This window comes from Xenopus tropicalis, chromosome 2 (assembly GCF_000004195.4).
Source record: "Xenopus tropicalis strain Nigerian chromosome 2, UCB_Xtro_10.0, whole genome shotgun sequence".
In the NCBI taxonomy this organism is placed as follows: domain Eukaryota; kingdom Metazoa; phylum Chordata; class Amphibia; order Anura; family Pipidae; genus Xenopus; species Xenopus tropicalis.
The window spans coordinates 161,464,004-161,485,436 of NC_030678.2; the positions used below are offsets into that span (position 1 = coordinate 161,464,004).

Consider the following 21,433-nt stretch of genomic DNA (forward strand, 5'->3'; position numbering starts at 1 on the left):
GCTTCCATCAACATTCTGCATATACATATTCAGCCATACCTTTTACGAAGGAATCGGGGTTCCCAAAATAGTGGGTTTGGTGCATCCTTAATTGAAAATTATTTATCACTTACTCAACAGCACAGATGCGGACCACAGATGTAAATCTAGTTGTTAGCTTATGCCTTCCAATAGATCCGCCCGCAGACATGGATGCCACAATCTGGATGTTTTCAAGCCCAACCCACTCAAGGTTGTCGTCATAAAAGCCGTGGTATGTTAAAACCTTCAGTTAAAACATACACAAAATACATTAGGGAAATATAAACATAACTAACACCTTCTTAATTCCTATAGGACCTGTCATTTTGGCAGTAGAAAATGGCAGAATGCTCCACCTATGGCAGGACACAGTCATATGTATAAATACAAATGTATGAATATCCTATGCACACAATATATCTTTTACACCTCTGAACAGCTCCACTGAAAGGGGTAGTTCAAGCTTTTAGTATGATGAAAATATATATTTAGACTATTTGCAATTGGTTTTCAGTTTTTATGATTTTTCAAATTATTTAGCTTTTTCTTCAGCAGCTTTCCAGTTTAGAATTTGAGCAACTATCTGGTTCCTAGGGTCTTGTATAGCCTAGCAACCAGGAAGTGGGTTGAATGAGAGAATGGAATATGAATAGGAGAAGGGCTGCATAGAAAGATAATTAATACAAAGTAACATTAACAATAAAGTTGTAGCCTCACAGAGCAATAGTTTTTGACTGCCAGAGCCAGTGACCCCCATTTAAAAATGGAAAGAGGCAAGGAGAAAAGGAAGGCAAATAATAAAAGAACTGTTAAAAAAATAATAGTGTAAACCAATTGTAAAATTGCTAAGAATAGGACATTCTAACATACTAAAAGTTGAATCAACTCTTTAATGGAATAATCTGCTTACCTGCTGTAAGAAAGCAACCAGGGTGCTGGTCCCCCATTTGTCAGGCTTGGGGAGGTTAATATCTTTTAAATATAAAACCAGCCTCTCGCAATCTTTGGGTCTATACACCCGGCCAGTGTTTGTACTGATCACCAAGCATGTCTGGGTAAGTTTTTGCAGTACATGGCGAGAAGATGTTTGAGCACTGCAGTGAACCGTAGCAATGTGAGTGGATCGGAGCTGGGAAAAAGCGTAGCGAAGGAGCATTCTGAAAAACAGACAGAAACAGAGAACTCAATTAAAGACAATATACAATAAAGAGAACTTATTAAAGACAATATATCAATATATATATATATATATATATATATATATATATATATATATATATATATATATATATATATATATATATGTGGATTTATGGATACATATAGATCCATAAATCCACAGCTTGTCAAGTAGTATAAGCTTATCAAAGATATGACAGCAGTAGGCTGCATACAGACTATGGCAGTACAGCCACAACTATTAGCATCTACCCATAGAAAAGGGAGCCTTTCTGTAGAATATACACATTAAGCATAAACCAGTGGGTGTCTGAGTAGACACTTACTCATGCGGATACTGTCACAGAGGTCCTGGACTTAAATGCTTTTGTTTATACTGTTTAAACAGAGAAACAGGAAAGCTGAAAAGACCTGCTCTTTATAGGATATGTAAACTTTTTATTTTAAAATCCCCTACAATTCCTCTAAACAGCCCCCAGAAAAACATACTTTTTTCCCTGCATGTAGATTTATTTTGTTTCTCTATTAAAAGCAGCTGAACTGCAGCTCTTTTGCTGACTTCATAGTCTAGCATGAAGCTCCACCCCCTTTGTTTCCTGTGCACTCCCTTTTCTCTCTATGAAGACCTCAAAGAGATGCGAACTGGGCATGCTCACTGCCTCTGCTCCAATTAAAGCCAATAAGGCATTCACAGTAGGCACCTCTTTGAGGTCATCATAGTCAGAGAGAAGAGTTCTCAGAAAGCAAAAGGAGCGGAGCTTCTCTAGACAAGGAAGTCAGTAAAAGAGCTGTAGTTAAACTGGCTGTAATAGAGAAACAAAATAAATCTGGATGCAGGGAGAAAGGTATGTTATTCTGGCGCTGTACAGAGTAATTCAAGAGATTTAAAAAAAAAAAAAAAGGTTTGCTTATTCTTTAATGGAGCGGATTCTAGTGTAAAGGTAACCCCTATGTCTTACCCTTTTCCACAGCCTTCTGGGCCGACTAAGATAAATGGTTGCTTTGTATCACAGCCAAGCCAGGGTTTGAAATAATCCAGCCCTCTCTGAATATCAGGAGTTCTTATGACAGGAAGTGTCTGAGGATTACAGAAATCTTCTGTAGTCAAATTGTGAGGTTTTTCAAGGCTATAGGTCATTAATCGCCCAGTTTTAGCATCATAGAATGTATCCAATGGCTTGCGTGGGTCTGGTGGTGATTCCCGTGCCCAGCTGAAAACCTGCAAAAGGAAAAATACAGGGATCAGAATTCTTAATTATTTTAATAGATTCAACTATGAACATGAAGATTTTCATTCATCCAGGGCATGGTATATCTAGTATAAATAAATCTAAAGCAACTGGACTTGTTAAGTAATCATTGAAGACGTTTCACTACTCATCAGAGCAGCTTCTTCAATTGAACTGAAGCTGCTCGGATGAGTAGTGAAACGTCTTCAATGATTACTTAACAAGTCCAGTTGCTTTAGATTTATTTATACTAGATAAACCATGACCAGTTGCTTTAGATTTATTTATACTAGATTTTGGATTATGAAGGTGTTGTCATTGTACATTTCCACTACACTTGTTATGTTTTACTGTTACACAGGAAGGATATACAAGTCTGATTATTCCCTCAATGACACTTTATTAATTATAATTACCTCTTTTGCAAATTCATTCCTTGATTTCATATTGAGATTTCCTCCAAGTCCATGGATTAGACTAACAATGAATTGACCTCGATCAGTGCAGCCATGTAAATGTGATAATCCATTCATAACAGTTCCAATAAGACTGGTTTCCACCACAAAGTCATTCTGTGAATAAGAAATTGGATTGAGGGTATAGTTATATACTGAAAATGAAAAATTACTATATAGAATTCTAATATAAAAAGCCTTTTAAATAAAGAGTACCCAGACCATACTTGGGGCCAGGGTCTACTTTTAGATATACCACCAAATCAGCATTGGCAGGGTTTTGTTTCTCCGTTGAAAATGTAAGAATTTCATAAATTTCTGAAAAAAGGACATAGTCCTAGATTTCAAAGAAACCATCTATTACTCAAGATTTTTTTTGTAATAAAATCTTAATTGGAAGAAGCAAGCAGAAGGGTTATGTAATGATGCTCGATGGCAATGGTCTGATCTTTATCAGCTGAAGGTCTAATCGTAGATCACCATCCACATTTTGGGCACGTGTTCAGTCTCATATACAGAAACACAGGGCATGAATAGTTGATAAAAGAGATTTGTTTTATAAAGCCTGATTAATGTTAGATATGATGTGGTTCATATTAGTAGTAGTAGTATACTATGAGTAGTATGAATGATTTCAAATAAAAATGTTTTTTATATGCTTTAGCATATAAAGAATATAAGAAATCCCTGTAAAACTGGTGGAGTGTCTACTGCTAAGGATGGAGGATAAAAATGAATAGATTTTTGGTAAGTTACAAACCTGTTTCAGAACCCAATTTAAGGCCTTTTCAAAGTAATCTCCAATCCAGTTTTCGAGATTATGCCTAACGTTTGCAGGTTGACCTCTGAGCCATGATTGGATTAGAGACTGGAGATCGGTGTTTTCATCACTGTTGTGGTAAAAATAAAGATTTAGCTGTGTGCCAAAAGAAAGTTGTAAATTTGCTTTCCTAAAACCGAGATGGCACCATGCTATCTGTAGGAGAACAAGAACGAATTGTGGTACAAACAGCCATCCGAGATAAGTGCAGGTATTTGAGATGTTTTGAGAGAATTCCAACCAGGCATTATTTGGATAAGCAAAGTGTCATTAAATAACTACATTCTTATGCTCTACAGACAAACACAACCTTGATAAAAATAAAACAAGGTTTCTGAAATCTGGACCTTGCTATACAGTATATTTCAGTTGGTTTGCTCCATGATGACATTGCATGTATTTTGGACACGGACATGGAGATTGCCTTGATCAGATCAGTGATCATTTAGCCAATGGGCTGATTGTTTGAATCACATGGGAAGCAGAGGGACCTACAAGCTGTCACTTCCTCATAGCTGATATCTCTCATAAACTTGAGGTTGGTTAATGGCTTAATGGAAGTGACAAACATTGTTTTTCTGACTGCAACAAATAAACTTTGTTTCAGTTTAACATAACATCAGTTGCTTAAAGTGGATAGCTGAAAGCCATTCCGGCATAAACATCTTTCCTGACCATTTCATGCCATGTGATGCCAGGAGTTTTATTATAGAGAGATATCCTTGTCAGTACTAGAATACCCCTGAGGCAAGAAAACAACATTCAAAACAGAGAAAATGTTTGACCTTAAGAAGATCATTCCCATTCTTGATATAGTGGCTGGAGAGGCACTGCTCAGATCATGGGTCTCAAAAACAAAGTTAACGTTGGGGCCAAACTGGATTCTCTCTCCACTTGGCATGGTAAGGAGGCGATTATCATCAAGAACTGAGTTTAAAGATTCAATCCACTCTGGATCAATATCTCCATCACATATTATCCAGGAATTTATATCTATAAATAAAGTGAAATATTATTCAATCATAGAATTGCTAATTACAAAAAAATAAACTTCTGTGTTCTGAACATAGGAACTGGACTTGATGTTTAACAGCAAGCATTTCCGCATAAAACCAGACAATACAGGATTTATTTTGCATAATGTTTCACTAAGGTTCTTTTAGCATGGCACTTCATTTTTCCTAAGTGCAGCCATTGTGATTTCTTTGGAGGGCACGGCCAATGTAGTTTACATGTAACAAGTATGGATAAGAACCTGAGATACCAGAAGTTCAAAGTAAAAATATATCCGCACAATTTGCTACATTTTTTCTTCATCCACAATGCAGCATTTTGCCCCAGAATTCCAGTGCAAACCTCAAATTTTGATGGGTTCCAAATGTTTGCAGAAAATGACACCACAGTTTTACTTGGGATAAGAACATCACAGAGGAAAGTCACTGATGTATATTTTGATACCTCTCAATTGTGCAGTTACTGAAACACCAAAAGAAAAACTGAGCTCATGGGTGCAATGCGTGCCCTGAACCGTCACCTGGGCTCAACTGTGCCTCTGCACCTTGAGTCTCATTCACATTAATGGGCACAAAGGGGTGCAATGGCATTAGATGCAAGAAACAGTAGGCACAACTGGTAGCCTTTTTCTTCCTACCACTGTGGGCCCATAACTATACAAGTATTATATCAAATTAATGTATATTATATATAATTTAATATATATATATATATATATATATACACACACACACACAAATCCATCCAAACAGAGCAGGTACAAACTTACCTTGGGACTCCCGCACAACTTGGCGAGCGCTATTTGTTAGAACGCCATCTGACCATTCTCTTGTATCCATGTCTATGTGGCCAAGTAGCTGGTGTCGGGGCATTGCTTTAGGGTTCATAGTGTACTGTTTCACAACTTTCCCAATTTTATTAAGTGCCGCTCGTAGCATTCGCCACAGGGTGGACTTTCCAGCACCACTCGGTCCAACAATTACTACACCCATTCTCTGTCGCAACTGCTCATACAACTCCAGGGCTTTCTTAATCTAAAGTAAAGTATGCAAAAACTGAAATCTTGCGGTTTGTATTAAAAGACACAATTGCTCTTTGAATGGTAAAATGGTCTTCTAATACTAATACTGTACAATTAATATCAAGAGCATGGCCTCTAACCCAAACACATTGCTGGCCATTACCTCAAAATGAAACTTCAACTATAAAACTTCCCATTTTTCCCTCCCATGCAGATCAGAGTCTAAGGCCTGTGTTAGCCAAATGCACTTGTCCATCTGGGACTCCTGGCTATTGTGAGATTTGCATGTAACGGGAACAGAAATAGATTTGTGTGTGTCTATGCCCAGTTTAGTGTATTGCTTTTTGGGGTGGGGGCACAGTGAGAACATTCCCTCAGACGGCATTGCAAAATGCCGTCTCTGGTAACTTTTAGAGCCAAAACTTGGCTCTTTTAGTACAGAGAGTACCAATTGTGCTATTTGCACTAGCAATGTCGCCCTTCCTAGACCTGCTCCTATGTGAAAAAGATGAGCATAGGGTGGTGAAGGGTGGGGGCCAGCACTGGCAATGGTGTCTCAGACCGCACCAGCTGCCGAAGCATCCATACTTGGATACCTTTTAAACTGTAGAAGTAATATTGTGTAAATATGTGTAACCTTATCTTGAACTAAGAATGGGGCAAGGCCAAATGTTGAATTATAAAAAAAGGCAACCCAAAAAAAGTTTAATAAAAAAAAAAAGAAGAAGAAGAAATCTGTTTTATAAGGTACAAACCAAGTCAATAGCAGGGGTTGGGAATAGTTTAGATACACCAAACATAAGATTCGGATGAAACTTTAGGGTCTAGTCACATGAAATCCCAACACTTTTTTAAATGTATTCAATATTTTTTAGATCTTGCTCACATTTAAACATGAAAATTTTATTTTACATTTCCCAAGATCTACATTGGAGGATTTGGTGCATATCTATTAAGTATCACTTTTGGTACTTAAAGAAGAAAAATGAGCTACTACCCTAATGTACAATCAGACATGATAAAGATGAATTAGGCCTTGACAAACTATGATTAAAGAGTGCAAGCCTTTCCTTTATGTATCCACAAACAAGTGTGTGTGTAAAACACAGAAATAATAGACATTTCTACAGGTATACTTATTAGTTTTACCTGACTTGGAATGATTTCTAAATTTGCTTCTTCAAAAGCTTGCTGCAGAGCAGCACTAAGCTCCATATACTCCACATCCTTAAAATCAATTCCAGGAAAGACATCCTTAATTAAGGCATCACACCGGGAGCAGTCTGCAAATGTCAGCTTGGACATAGTGTTGAGCCGCAGGGCTTGCACGACCATATGGCTTTCATTGACTGAAAAACAATGACAGAGTTTTTAGTTCAATAGCTAGGTTCAAAAATAAGCGCAGCAGAACAACATAAACACAGATTACTTTAAAACAGTAGTGATTGCATTGTTAGTTAATAAAATCACTATTGTTTCAAAAGGCTGTTCCCAAAATAAGTGGAAGTTGTTTCTAAAGGTGCCCTGCCTTTCATGAATATGAACTTGATAAAGAAATTAAATAAAACTGGCCATATGTAACAAAATATTTTTGGATTTTATGTTTATGGTGGCCTGAAGATCCTGATCACTATGCATTCACCATATTTGCTGAGGAAGTGATGAGGAGCTGCAGTCTCTCTTTCCTTTCCACGTTTCTAGTCATTTAGTGGATAAATAGAATACAATCCAAGGGGTCAGATTTTGTAGGTGTCTTTTTGTAGGACCTATAAAATCTGATCCCCATATCTTAAATGCAAGTTGGATTAGCTGAACTCAGATGGTGTCTGTTGCCCCTGCATCTACATCCGATAGTTAATAGTACTTCAATGAGAAAATTTCAATGAGAAAAAAAGATGCAGCATGCAGCATTTCCTTTTAAAGGAACAGTTCAGTGCAAAAATGAAACTGGGTAAAGTATATAGACTTCGCAAAATGGAGTTAGCAGATGTCTAACATAATAGCCAGAACACTACTTTCTACTTTATAGCTCTCTAAGCTGTTAGGAGTCAGTAACCAATCAGTGACTTGAGGGGGGGGGGCATATGGGACATGCTCACAAACTAACTGAACAGTTAGGTCCCATGTCCCCCCGCCCCCTCTAAAGTAGTGTTCTGGCTATAATGTTAGACATCCACTCACTCCAGCCCTTATAGATTAAATTTTTGCCTAAATATTTTACAAATATTTTTTTTTCATTTTTACAAATGTTGCTTTAACAGGTGGGTTGTGTTGTTACACATCAGATTTTTCTATCAGTACCATTATATTTGAACCCAAGCAACTAATCTGACTTGTACGGTTTGAGACCATCCTAAATAATCTTGCATGTAGTTAACCCTTACCCCCTACTGATAAGCATTTGCCTTACCGTACCACTGAAATTAGGATAATGTGAGCATAAGCCCAATAATTTGTCGACTGAATATTATTAGTATTTTGATAACTATTAAGATTCATGAGCTTACTAGCAGTTTCTTTCCCATTTTTCTTCAGTTGATGCAAGAGATTCCCACATCCTCGCAAGACTGTTTTCAATGCTCGCAGACCCCAGTCATAATGTTGTTGCGGTGTCAAAAGCTCCCTTCAAATAAAGTTGAAATGACGTTAAGGTTTATCACAGACGAATAAATTTTTGGTAGTTTTGCACATCACTTAATTTCCCATACTAAAAAGCCATCATCAAAAAATTGTAAATTACACTCAAACTGATGGCAATGGGAGACAATTCTTGTCATAATTGCTACAGTAGAACACTTGAGAAAATACTCTTTGTAGTACTGTTACCTTGCCAAGTTAAAGATGGCGACTAACTTTCTTCCAAGGTTCTTGGCATCCTTAAAACCTTCTGAGTAAAGAATGACTTCAGCGATGAGTTCATTGTCAGGACGTGACATTGCGACTGGACGGAAAAGCTGTTTAAGGTTATCTGGGAGTTTCTGGCGCCCACCATAACCCTTTCCGGCGGGATTCATAGTGATAAAAATCCCTGAATTGGGATCCAGTGCAACCTATAAACAGCAAAGAGAGGAAGGATATGAGATGAGTTGTAAATTTGTATCTAAACAAAGTGGTCTCACTGAGATAAATTTAACATTAAGTTCGAGCATCTACAAGCCTCTGTTAAGTAAAGTACATCCTGACAAGGGCAAATCATCGAAAACTATAAATGTACTACTGATAAAATAGAAATAAAATTGAAATTTACCTCTTTCCCCAACAAATCACAGGAAGATCTATGGTTCTTTAATGCATCCTGGATGGTCTGTATTTGCATAGACACAGCTGAAAGCACAGCCTCCTCAAGTCTGTTGAATTCATCAAAGCAGCCCCAAGCACCACACTTCACTAAGCCAACAAAGATTCTTCCCATTGATTTCACATCAATACCCTGCACAAAATGATAGTAATGAATTTAGTTAGTATTTATTTAGGTTGTAAATGCACTATTCTTTATACAATTAGCAAAGATTTCTGACCTGCTCTCAATTACTTCTATGCTATCTCTGAATTTCTGGCATTATCTGTACTAGTAAATTATTTGCTCTGGGTGCATAGGCAGCAAAAATCATGCATGGGGTGATTAGCATGTCTACTCCCTTAATTCCTTAGTTGAAGGCCAGTTTACACAAAGGTTTAAGCAGGTGTATGCCCTGGTCACCTCACATTCTGTTACATGAAGGCTTTAGATCTACTGCCTAGTCCCATTGAGTTTTAGATCAGAGATACTTAGCCTTCAGTATTTGTTCTACTACAACTCCACAAATCTATGAAAACCCCAAAGAATGGACATCTTCGTGGAAATATCTTATTTTGTCTCAGCAGCAGAAACTAGGACATATTTTTTTTCTAGGTTAGATAGCTCAATTCTTGCCATTCAAAGTGATCAACACATACAGTACATACATGAAACCTATCATTTATGACAATAAGAAACCCATCTACCCCTTAATTATGATTGGAAGATAATCAATACATATCCATTAGTGTTATATGACAGTAGGGATGCACTGAATTCACTATTTTTTGAGTCCTATGTAAAAGATTTGGGCGAATACCGAACTAAATCCGAATCCTAATTTGCATATGCAATAAATAGAAGCGCAAGCTTCAATATTGGGTGCATCCATACATGACAGTATATATTGTAATGGCTTCCATTTTACCTTCAGTATAATGTGTTTACCTCATCACAATTGAAAACCAAAACCTGTCTGCCAAGGAGCCCACCCAAGGCTTTTACAGATTCTGTTTTCCCAGTTCCTGCTGGGCCATAAGGATTTCCGCCCAGCCCCATCTTCAAGGCCTGAGTAAGAGTCAGGTAGCATTTGTCTGTCAGTGGGGTATACACTAATTTTGGAGCATTGCCCTGTAAGGATAAAGAATTTCATGAAATAAATACTTATTTTTAAGAAATAATAACATTTTGGTACACTGATGAGACAGTACCTGGTACTCATATGTGTACTCCATCTCAGCATCCACCATCTTTACATAACACTTCTTATCTGGTTTCAAGTAGAAGCGGAGTTGTTTCTTCCATGCCCAGTCCTCAGTACTATAAACTTGTGCTTGGTTTAGTTGCTTTACCACGTCAATGTTGTGTATGACATCCAGGATAAGGGCTTTCAGCTTTAGTTCCAGAATCCCTGCATGTAGAGAAACACTATTAAACAAATAAAAAATTCACAGAGGGCTAGCAGCAATAGGGCTTTAATTTGATCAAAGAAGTTTTCACTCAAAACCAGACAAAAACATGGGCTAGATTACAGAAAAATTCAACTACTAATTTACTGATCTGCAGTACAGTGCTGGGCAAATTAATAGTGATGTGTGGGTCAAGAGAAACTTGACCCACACCCAAATTAACCTATCCGTTTCCAACCGGAACCCTATCCAGCCAGGCTTCTCCCCTCTATATATTTATAGACCCGTATCCGACCTGCCGATGATGTCACGAAAGGGCCGGGCTGGTGGTCACCTAATAATCCAGAAGCCGGAAAAAAAATCCACATAAGGGTGTTCTTAACACATACGTAGAGCTGTATTTATTAACATTGGAGACAAACATCAAAAGTGATGATGCACATAGAATTAGATTTGTACAGTCATCTACAAGTTAGAAAACAAAAGCAAAGATCTGATTGGTTGCTACGGGCAACATCACCAATAATGTCTGTCTCCAATGTTAATAAATATCTTAGGGTCTCAAAGACTGCACACAGCACAAAATATATAACAAAATATAACAAATATATTCAACTCATTCAAAATGAGACAAAATATAAGCCTGCAAAATGTAATATGTAGAACTTTTTCTTACCGGCTCCTGCAGTATCCCCCATGCTTGTGTCAATGCTTGTGTAATGATCTAATTTAGCCATGAGTTCTATGTCTACTTGATGAAGTCTTTGCTCGCGAATTGCAGCCTCAACCTCTTCAGTGAACTGAATTTGTTCAGCTAAACAAAGGATCTTTAAACAAAAAAGGGAAAAACTCAGTGTGGGTATAAAGGTTTACTGCGTTGTTCCTAAAACACAAAATAAAACATTCCGGTAACTCTGATATAGTTCTTGAGCACCCTGATCAGGATTCTTAGCTCAAAGGCTCCATATACGACTTAATTTAATCCAGCCCTCAAACCTGCAGTATGAGAAATAATCATCTCACTACATGTAATAAGTTGGAGAGCACTGCCTCAGTTGGTCACTTTTCTGGACCTATACCAAGGAAATTGTATCAGAATCAATTTCCCAAAGAACTGAGGTGATGACTAATTTTAGCTCAATAGAGATGCTGAGGTGTTCTATACTAGATTTTGACAAGTATAAAAAGGTCTTATTATATTGACACACATGGATGGATGACTTGCCATCCCCTGATCCTGTGGGCGCAACTCTTCACTATACAAGTTTAAAGTGTTTTAATTCCAAATGCAACTTTGTGCGATTAATGTTGGTGCCATGTCTAGTGGGAAAGAACATGGTGAATGTGCTCGAAATTGCACTTTGCTCACTGCATTTGCAGATGTAAATAAGCCGTTTAATCTAGTCTGTACACTATGATACTTATTACAAAGGATTAATAAAACAATCTCTTGAGAATTTGGTAACTGACACATACAGTAGCAAGGTTGAAAAAAATGCCAAAGTTTAACCTATCCAAGCACACGACAAACTGCTGATACCATTTTATCTTACATATAGAAGAAGTAACTAGTGCTCAATGTGTTAGAAAAGCTTTTCTTGGATACCTACCTGAGAAGGAAACTGTAAGGGATCGATGCCACTGTGTGATTTCTTTCCTGCTGTGATACACTCAACTAACAGCTTCTCCAAAGTTGACTTCATTTCTGATGCTAAATGGCTAAGCCAAACCTATTCAATACAAAAGATTCCGTAAGCGAGAAGTCGTTGGCACTTTTTCAATATTTTTTTTCATGGATTAAATAAATGTCCAGAATTTTAATTATTAGTTCAATATGACAACACAGGATCTAAAGTCATTGGAATCTTGACAGGTCCCAGTATCAGGAGCTTAAAACTGTTGGTTAGTGGTTCAAAAGTTATTTTGTAAAAACAGTTTCTCTTCAATTTTCCCAGGTTAGAGACAAACCCAAAGAATTCTATGTGATTGGCTCTCACCTCAACGTCACTAGTAACAAGTATCTTATTCTTCAGAGGAACCGTTTCCCCATCCAGAGATTTCATAGTAATGATGTGCTTAAAGTTCTCATCAAAGTCCACACTGTTCACTCCTATATAGCAAATAAAAGCATAGTTCTCTAAGGCCAACAATATAACCATTCTATATTTTGTTGCCTCAAAGCATCCTCACAGTCTACTGAGATTCCCAAAAAGCCAGGTAAATGTGTGCAGGATCATATTTAAATGTGGTGCACCTAGGGAACTCTGTGGTTTGGTACAGTGCCATCCCCAGTTTTAGTAATACTTATTTCTTCCCCTTAATTTGATAAAAGCAGAAATATATAAATAAAGAGAAAATAAATATTCAAAGCGGGGATCTAGGATTTATCTAGCATTAAGCTGGGCACAGAAAGGAACAAAAGAGAAACGACAAATTAAGTTTTTTGGGAATATGTGCACTATATAATAAAGTGGGTGTATAGGTTAGAACTGTACAACACAACCATGAAGGAGATGAGCCCATGCACAGCAATATCTTCCTCCTGTACTGATTGTTTATGGGATAAATACATGAAAAAGTAATATCACCTACAGCTTTAGTTTAGTATATGTCTTTTAGCCGCCAATGATTTAAATGCAGTCTGTGAAACAATCACAATTCATGCAGGTTTTTGATTGTGGTTTTGGGAAAGGAGTCTAACTGATCCAACAGTCCATAAAGTCTTGCACAGGTATTTTCTAATAATAAAGCAATTTTATTTGAACCCTATGAAATATTCATGACTCTAATAGCCTTATATTTTCTGCAACAAATACTGCATATTTGACGTGAAGGGAAAAACAAAGAGGAGCAAAACATTCACTAGCATTACCAGCAAACAGCTTCTTGAGGTGTGACTGAATTACAGCAGGGTTTGTTGACTGCCCGAGTATTTCCAAGAGATCGTCATCACCAATAAAATAAAATCTTGGGAAGGCAGACCGCTTTTCCTGATAAATAAAAAAAAATGAAAACAATTCCTCATCAAACAAAATCTAAATAGATAAGTAGTCAAAGCCTAAGACATACCTCCAGAAATTCATTCAGGGATTTTTGGCACCTCTGAAGTTGATCAAGGATAGTTATCAGAGAGTTTCTTATGCCTGCTCGAGATGTTAGTAACGTTACCCTGTTATCCCTCTTTATATCAGACATTATAGATCTATAAATAAAAAAGCACATAAAAATAAACTTACAACAGATTAGTGCTAATGTTAGTTAAAGACTTTCTGGTGACTATTAGAGACTATTATGAGATTATAGACGATAATAGACTTAGCAACCTATGGTGGACATGGACAGACACCCTACAACAACTGCAGCAGAGTTCCAAGTCTTAGTTTAGAGACTTATGGTGACTTAGAGACTTAGTAACCTATGATGGACATGGTTGGACAGTTATTATTTAGACACTTATGGTGACTTAAGCTGGCCATACATGTACCAATAAAATCATACAAACCCTAGTTTTGTACAATTTTCGGACTGTGTGTGGAATGAGAATTATCGTCCTGATAATTTTCATACCATGACGATTGGTCATTTAGTCAATTGGCCAGGTTAGAAAATTTCAGTCAGATAACGATAAAATCTGTGCATATATTGTGTATCGAGAGAAATCCTTGGGGTCCTACAATGGAAGTCACTTTTGTACAATTGGTGTCTGCCAACTATTTCATAACATCCTCTGATTTGTCATTTTAAGGGCTTTATCCTACAATTTCAGTCTAAGTGTAAGTTTCAGATCATTGCATTTAAACATACAACCGATCTGAATTTGTCGGAAGAAGACTAAAATCTGAACGTGCATGGCCACCTTTAGAGACTTAGTAACCTATGGTGGACATGGGTGGACAGTTATTAGTTAAAGACTTATGGCGACTTTAGAGACTTTTAGAGACACCCTGGAACAACTGCAGCAGAGTCACAAGTTTTAAGGTGTCCATAAACAGTAAGATCCCCACATTTGACGAGGCCACCAAACGACTCTAGGGCCAAGCGATTGCATTACAATGAGGGGGATCCGAAAAGTCGGAGTGAGGGCCGCATCAATGAGTCGATGTGGTCCACAATCAGACAGAAAAATCAAGCCGAGTAGAAGAGGTCGGAGGGCCCCATACATGGGCTGATAAGCTGCCAAATCGGTCTGAAGGACCCAAATTGGCAGCTTAACTCTGCCCATACATGGCCACCTTTATTTAGAGACTTATGATGACTTAGTAACTAGCATTCCAGCAGCACTGTGGTCAACCTGATGCACCTGAGGCAGTTGTGTCCAATGCTTTGACATAAGAAATATTGCACTCAAGTTTCAACATAAACCAGACGCAATTGCACATAAAGTCCAGTTGGTGCCACTTCCAGCATTTGATTTGCCATGCAAATGACATACATGACCTTCTCTTTTGCCACCTTACCTGTGGTAGCGTACATAAATAACCACTCAAGTGTGATAACTTGTATTTCACAGATTACAGCAATACAGTTGCTTTTGGGATTTTATTTTCGACAGTATACATCAATGAACACCAGAGGCTTTTTTTCCTTCTTGCGGTCTGAGCACTGCGGTATAATAAATTCATGTGCCTTAAGCACATCAGTGAAGAGCAATAACACTGCCTGGAGATTTTTATGGTGTGATTTGCATATGGTGCATTCCCTGTAGTAAGGGTTGATTTATACAGACAGATCGTGGCAGGTTACATGTGAATAAATGCTGCATTCTATAACAAATGGGAGCTCTGCACGCGCTATCAGATAATAATACAAGCGCAGACATGATTATGGCAAGTCATTTGCAAGAAGGGAAAATGATGGACTAGCCCACAAATATAAAGTGACAGCAGTAGTTCTATTTGTTTTATAAAGTATTGATTCGGGAGCTTTATAAATTGAGGCACATCTAAAATAAACAACATACTATTTAGGAATATCATCGACTCATGCTTTCAGAGAAATGCCTGCCAGGTCAATTTAAAGTAAACACAGATTTAGAAATAATCTAGCATTTGAAAGGAGTATACAGTGCTGCTAATACGGCGCCACACTGGGAACCATGCAACTACAATTTATATGAACTGCAGAAGCGCATAGCTTGCTCAATTTAAATTACTATTGTTCCGCAGTGTAAATATAGAGAAGAAGAATAAGACTAATACCATTAATATTACTGTTGTAATCATTTCATTTCATATCTCATAAAACTCTTTTATGCACCCAGTATGCCAATTACCATATCTGCATTGATGCTGGCATAGACTGCAACTGTACTTCAAGACCAGGGGGAGGAAGGAATGGACAATAACTGAACCACGTGCACTCAAAGTAAATGCAAGTAAATCCGATATATTTATTTCATGTGTAGGAGACTGGTAAAATGGCTACCCCTTTTTACTGGCAGTGCCCTAGAATCTTTGGCAGCTAAGGGGGTGCTTATGTTAGCAGAGACGTAAGATCCCCTTCTGGGGTCAAAGTACAACCTTTGCAGTTCCCTTGTTTGGCCACAAGAGTATATAAGCTAGGTCAGGGATCCCCAACCTTTTTTTACTTTTGAGTCACACTCAGATGTAAAAAGTGTTGGTGAGCCACAGCAGCACGAAAAAAAGTTCTTTGGGTATGCCGAAGGGCTGTGATTGGCTATTCGGTAGCCCCATATGGACTGCTGCCCTGCAGGAGACTCTGATTGGAGTAAAACTGTGTCTCTGTGCACCTACTTTGAGGCCACTGGGAGCAACATCAAAGGGGGTAGTGAAAAACATGTTGCCCAGGAGCCAGTGGTGGGACCACTGAGCTAGAACATCCATGTGCTCTGGGTCAGAGAGCTTCACCCTGAGCAGGAAGGTGGGAAAGAATTGGAACCAAGGTTACGTAGGGTTTAGTAGTGTTAGGATATACTCTGTCATAGGTCACACTAGGTGTGACAGAAAGGATCAGGAACAGCTTGAGGCTATGCTGAAGAGATTTAGCAAGGTCTAGAATCCTGGGGAGTGTACAGACCAAGGGACTAGAGGAGTTCGCCTAGGTTCCACTTGCAGAGAAGACCCTGAACGCTTGGGGTAAGCTTTCATAGAAAACTAATTCTCTGTTCATTGATTGACCCTTGGGGGCAAAGTATTATGTGAAGAACTGTTAGTATATGCCTGTGCTATGTATATACCCTCCTACATTGCTGTCAAAGTACTCCTGTGTGGATCAAGTTAATAAAGCCTTTACTGTTTGAGTTCAATAACCACGGCACCTATTAACTTTCTCAACCCGAGAGATATGGTTCTTCTACACCCTGCCTCCAACATATGCGAGGGCCCACACCTGAGGAAAGAGAGTCTCGTGCAAAGGATTTATTGATAAAGCTATTGATTTTGGCAGCCCTGGGTAACCCCATTTTACCATAGTCTTACAAATGCAAGGTCTGCCATGGTACTAGGTACAGTGGCCTGAAGACTTCAGGGACAATAAAGTGCCCCACTATAATTGCCCTTAGGCTACAGCTTCCAAGGGTTGTCAGACTGCAGTATCCTTGCACTGGGACTTTTGGGTCTTGCCGTACAACAATCAACAGTATAATTATACAAGGAACAATTTAATAGAATGTTATTTTATTTAGATCTATAAGATATATTATAAAGTATAGAGGAGGCTTTTGGTACTGCAGCACAGGGACAAATCTGGTTCAGATAATGAAATCTAGGTGCATGGACAGTTTTTTTTATGTCTCTTCATATATGATGTAGGTTCTATATATGTATCAAACTACAGGTGAATAAAACAGGCATGCACTGGCATGTGCTAATATAATGATGATTTACCAGTTGGTGCCCACAGCTCCCTTCAGAAAGTAGCCCCTGATTTTGAACTTTGTATAATCTTTACCATATGCAAACTTTAAAGCCATTTTTTAAAATTAAGTCAGGAAATTAGTTTCAATCTACTGTACAGCGCTGCGTACATAAGTAGCGCTTTATAAATAAAAATATACATTCATACAACCCAAAAATTAGTTAGCCACCTTGTTTCAATTTTCACTGTATTAAGGGTGATTACCCCCATATCGTTGTGTCCTGGAGCCACAGGTCTTATGCCTTAAGCATGTTTCATTTATAAGGCTGAGATAGACATCATGCATAAAAACACAGTATTACTGTCAAGCAGCCATACAATACATACCGAAAGTCTTCATCGACCCTATTAAATCGTGCCTCTTCTCTTGGAAGAGCTCCACGGCCAAATATGGGCTCCAAATACACCCATTTCCTCTGAATTTGGTTTAAATATTGAAGATATTCATCCAGTTCTGCAAGCTTTTGCTCCCAGACAAACACCTTGTCTTCAAAGCCTTTGTAGTAAGGGGAATCCTTCAAAGACTGAAGTAGGCAACGGTTGTCTCCCACTTGGTTGACTATGTCTTTCCAGTCTTTAATCAGCTTTATTGTACGACTGTGGCTGTCTTCATAATCAGTTAATGTGAAAATAGCGCCAGCCCCCCACAGATCCAGCTCCCGCAAAGCTTCTCGGATGGTAATTTCCCCTTGAGCACGGCTGTTTAGTTCCTGGTATGAAGTTAAATTAATTACTTTAGTTTTAAAGCTAAATCTGTATATTGTGAACTTTTGCTGTTACTTTATTAGATGCTATGTTAAAAACAAAGCATTAAATGTCAACTATGTTATGTAATAAAGTTAAATTTGCTAAAAACAAGGTATGGTGGATTGATAAAGCCAATTTTGGTCATCTCGTCAATCGGCCAGGAGAGAAAACTTTGATTGGGTGCCGTTGAAGGCGCCCAAGCAAAGACAAGTGTTTAGGGCTAAATCATCAGATAGGGATAGAGTTCCTATTGTTTCTACCTCCATATCTGAGGAGGGTATGAGAGATCTTTGGGTGATTTGTCACACGAAAGATCGTAATTGTAACATGTATGGCCACCTTTACTAAAGAGCCATTGGAGGTTTGCCTCCTTGTAAGCACAGCACCAATCCCCAAATCTATAACATCTATATGTATCTATAACAACAAGACTTACTTTGAGTTCAGAGGCCTTTGAAACAATAACATCAGCAACTCTGAGCAAATCTCCAAATAACAGTTTTTCCAAAGTGGTTCCTTTTGGAAGGCCAAGAAGCCGAAAAAGATCTAACCAATGATCCTGAGACAGATGCTCTCCTCGTACATACTTGAGAACAGGAACAACAGTCTGAAAGCAGAAAAACTGGATGTCACTCTTCACACACACAAATGTATGGGTTTCAAAATGATTGAACCTAAATCCCCCCACTCATGTAAGTAACTGCCACACCACTGACTGCTACAGCTGAAGCAATATTCACAGGGTTAAGGGGCTTTGACATGACAAGTGGCACTAGTAAGAACTACATTATGTAAATATATAGTTTACATTTCCTTTAACCTGCTATAGGAGTTTGTACCCGTGGGAAGTCAACTTAACGTGAAGGAACTGATAATTACTGGTTAATAATGAAATAATAGTGGACTGACGGAGCCTTGAATGGCTTGTAATGCACAAGTCTCCATAAGCTTCTTTGTATAGAACCATCATTTTAATAAAGTCAGTAGGTAATGATATTTATCCCACTACAATGAAAAAAATGGCAGGTCTAGCAGAAGCGATACATTAAAAAATAAAAACTGCTTCATGCAGACTTCAAAGAGCAGTGGGAAAACAGGTTTCCAGGACTAACTAACTGACACACTGACATTTACCTTGTATCTGTCAATCTCCTTCTGCAGCTTCACTGACATGGTGGTGTGCTCTTCCATTTTCCGTAATCTCTCGTGCCATGATAAAATAAATTCTTCAAAACTGTAACACTTACTCCTAAGGATATTGGAAAATATATATTTTTTTATATACTTTTTTGATTAAGGCTGGATGCACTAAAGCTATCACAAAAAGAAGAATCTGTCAATTCTCTAATTATCTTGTCAGCAGAGCAGAACACCAATTCTGTAAAGCTACACTGGTAGAGGGCAGCTTTGTCCAACATGTGACAGATTTTGCTGAAGAACAACTGCCAACATCATCCAAGGAGAATAATAAGAGCTTCAGTTCAACAATAGTTTATAAGCTAGCCTGTAGCTAGGCTTTCCCACTTTGCAGGCATGTAATCCATGGTAACACTGCCAAAATATTATTGTGCAATCACATACAGAAAAAAAATGTTACCTGTATGAAATCCAGTCTTCTTTGGCCTTCTCATTAAAACCTTGATAAAACTCCTCATATAAGGACCATGTTTTGGTGCAGTCCTCAATATCTATACGTATCTCATCAGCCAAGAAGAAATCTGGAGCTTCCAATCCAAAATGAAGGCAATCCTCTCTAATATAGATCAAGGAAAGAAATATTTAATTGAGTTACATTATTTTAAACATTTTAATTTTAATAGGGATGCACAGAATCCAGGATTTGGTTTGGGATTTGGCCAAGATTTGTTCTTTCGGCAAAATCCACGCTCCTGGTTGAACCAAAACCGAATCCTTAAAATTAGCTTCCTGCTTTCTGCTTCGTTCTTTCTCCAAACCTTAGGGACCAGTGGCCCCTGACTAAGACTAAACCCTTGTCCATGCATGTAAGTCAGTTTATAATGTTATATATCACAGAGAGCAAAAGCAACATAAATGGCTCCTATTTACAGTACTATATAGCACAGAGGTTCCCAATGTGTGAGGAGGATGATTGCCAGAATATTGATAATATTATATATCACAAAGACACACAAAAATCAAGCTCTGGCAAAAAGAGCTACTGCTGTTTTTAGGGGTGCTTAGCTGAATGCCATCTAAACCCATTATGTCATGTCATTTTAAATTACTGGATAACTGCACTGTGTTGCATTCAAAAAACTTTCTTTGGCTTACATTAACTTTCTCTTTGTCTCTTCAAGTTCATCAAACTCCACTTTCTTTTCTTTTATTGACTGTGCACTTTTCACCAGAGCATCCTCTTCTCCAGTTTCAATAAGGTCATTGCTTGGCTTCAATTGGTCCCAACGTGCTTTGAATTTTTCTATTTCCTGAGTATATATCTGCACCCTGGATTTAACCTTTTCCTTCATTACTTCAATCTGCAAGGAAGACACAATAACACAAAGTAAAGAAAGTGGAAAACTAGCCGTATGTTTACAAAACACTATAGGGCTCATTTACATTCGCAAGCATAATGGGCAACTTGTACTTTCAGGTACTTGCATCAAAATGCACTCTTCACGCTTCTGTATAGTTGCGTTTGGTGCCTTCCAGTCTGAATCAGGAACCCTAATATTTTTAAGTTTAAGCCAATAAATAGCAAACTGCACTATTAATAATATTATATGCCCTGAAATATAACGTAAAAAGAGACTTCTTAGCTTTCAGGTAATGGACATAAATGCATATTTTCCTGCATAGATAAAGATTAAAAAACTAAAAGATATATATCAAAAAGGCAAGTTAGCTCACCAATAAACAATTTGTTTCCATACAGGTGAACTTTCTAATAGCTGTGTTAACAATTGTCAACTTCCCTCCTCTATATTAAGCATAAGACTGTTGAGTTGGGTTTGAATTCAAGTACTTGGCCTGCAGCCTTATCCCTTGATATAGTCATAAAAAACTGAGTTTACTTCTGAAACATTATTAATTATAATGCATAGGGGTTTTTGATGCAGGAATACTCTCTGTTTAAGGCTACTGGGCCCAAACTGCAGGGTTTTTATACATAAAAGTTCCAGAGGAGCCATATAAGTAGTGGATATGGATGTTAGGTAGTAACAGTGATGAGCGAAATTTTTTGCCACAAATAAAATGCCCATAAACTCCAATGGATGAAAAAAAAAAAAGTTGTGCGATAAAAAAAATTGTCCTGCAAAAATGTATTTTGAGACATTTTGCCATTTTGTGAATTTTTTTGGTGAAGCAAAATGGGCAGATTCGCTCAGCCCTAGTTGGGAACACTGAACAAGAATAATTGGAC

At 37.9% G+C, this 21,433-nt stretch overlaps 1 protein-coding gene across 1 annotated transcript in view; it reads right to left on the bottom strand.

Moving 5' to 3' along the window:
• The window catches only part of dync2h1 (dynein, cytoplasmic 2, heavy chain 1), a 201,153-nt gene that overhangs the window by 144,660 nt on the left and 35,060 nt on the right, over positions 1-21,433 (bottom strand). Inside the window, exons 22-44 of the mRNA XM_031897315.1 lie at positions 20,341-20,546; positions 19,646-19,801; positions 19,183-19,297; positions 18,485-18,655; positions 17,629-18,011; positions 13,495-13,627; positions 13,298-13,415; positions 12,423-12,535; positions 12,036-12,155; positions 11,102-11,252; positions 10,228-10,427; positions 9,965-10,147; positions 8,987-9,169; positions 8,566-8,789; positions 8,247-8,362; positions 6,889-7,088; positions 5,488-5,752; positions 4,490-4,697; positions 3,645-3,774; positions 2,846-3,001; positions 2,160-2,419; positions 932-1,178; positions 114-265 (exon numbers count right to left, since the gene is read on the bottom strand). Of these exons, the coding sequence (XP_031753175.1) occupies positions 114-265; positions 932-1,178; positions 2,160-2,419; positions 2,846-3,001; positions 3,645-3,774; positions 4,490-4,697; positions 5,488-5,752; positions 6,889-7,088; positions 8,247-8,362; positions 8,566-8,789; positions 8,987-9,169; positions 9,965-10,147; positions 10,228-10,427; positions 11,102-11,252; positions 12,036-12,155; positions 12,423-12,535; positions 13,298-13,415; positions 13,495-13,627; positions 17,629-18,011; positions 18,485-18,655; positions 19,183-19,297; positions 19,646-19,801; positions 20,341-20,546 (4,190 nt within the window). The remainder of the gene's footprint in view (positions 1-113; positions 266-931; positions 1,179-2,159; positions 2,420-2,845; positions 3,002-3,644; positions 3,775-4,489; positions 4,698-5,487; positions 5,753-6,888; positions 7,089-8,246; positions 8,363-8,565; positions 8,790-8,986; positions 9,170-9,964; positions 10,148-10,227; positions 10,428-11,101; positions 11,253-12,035; positions 12,156-12,422; positions 12,536-13,297; positions 13,416-13,494; positions 13,628-17,628; positions 18,012-18,484; positions 18,656-19,182; positions 19,298-19,645; positions 19,802-20,340; positions 20,547-21,433) is intronic.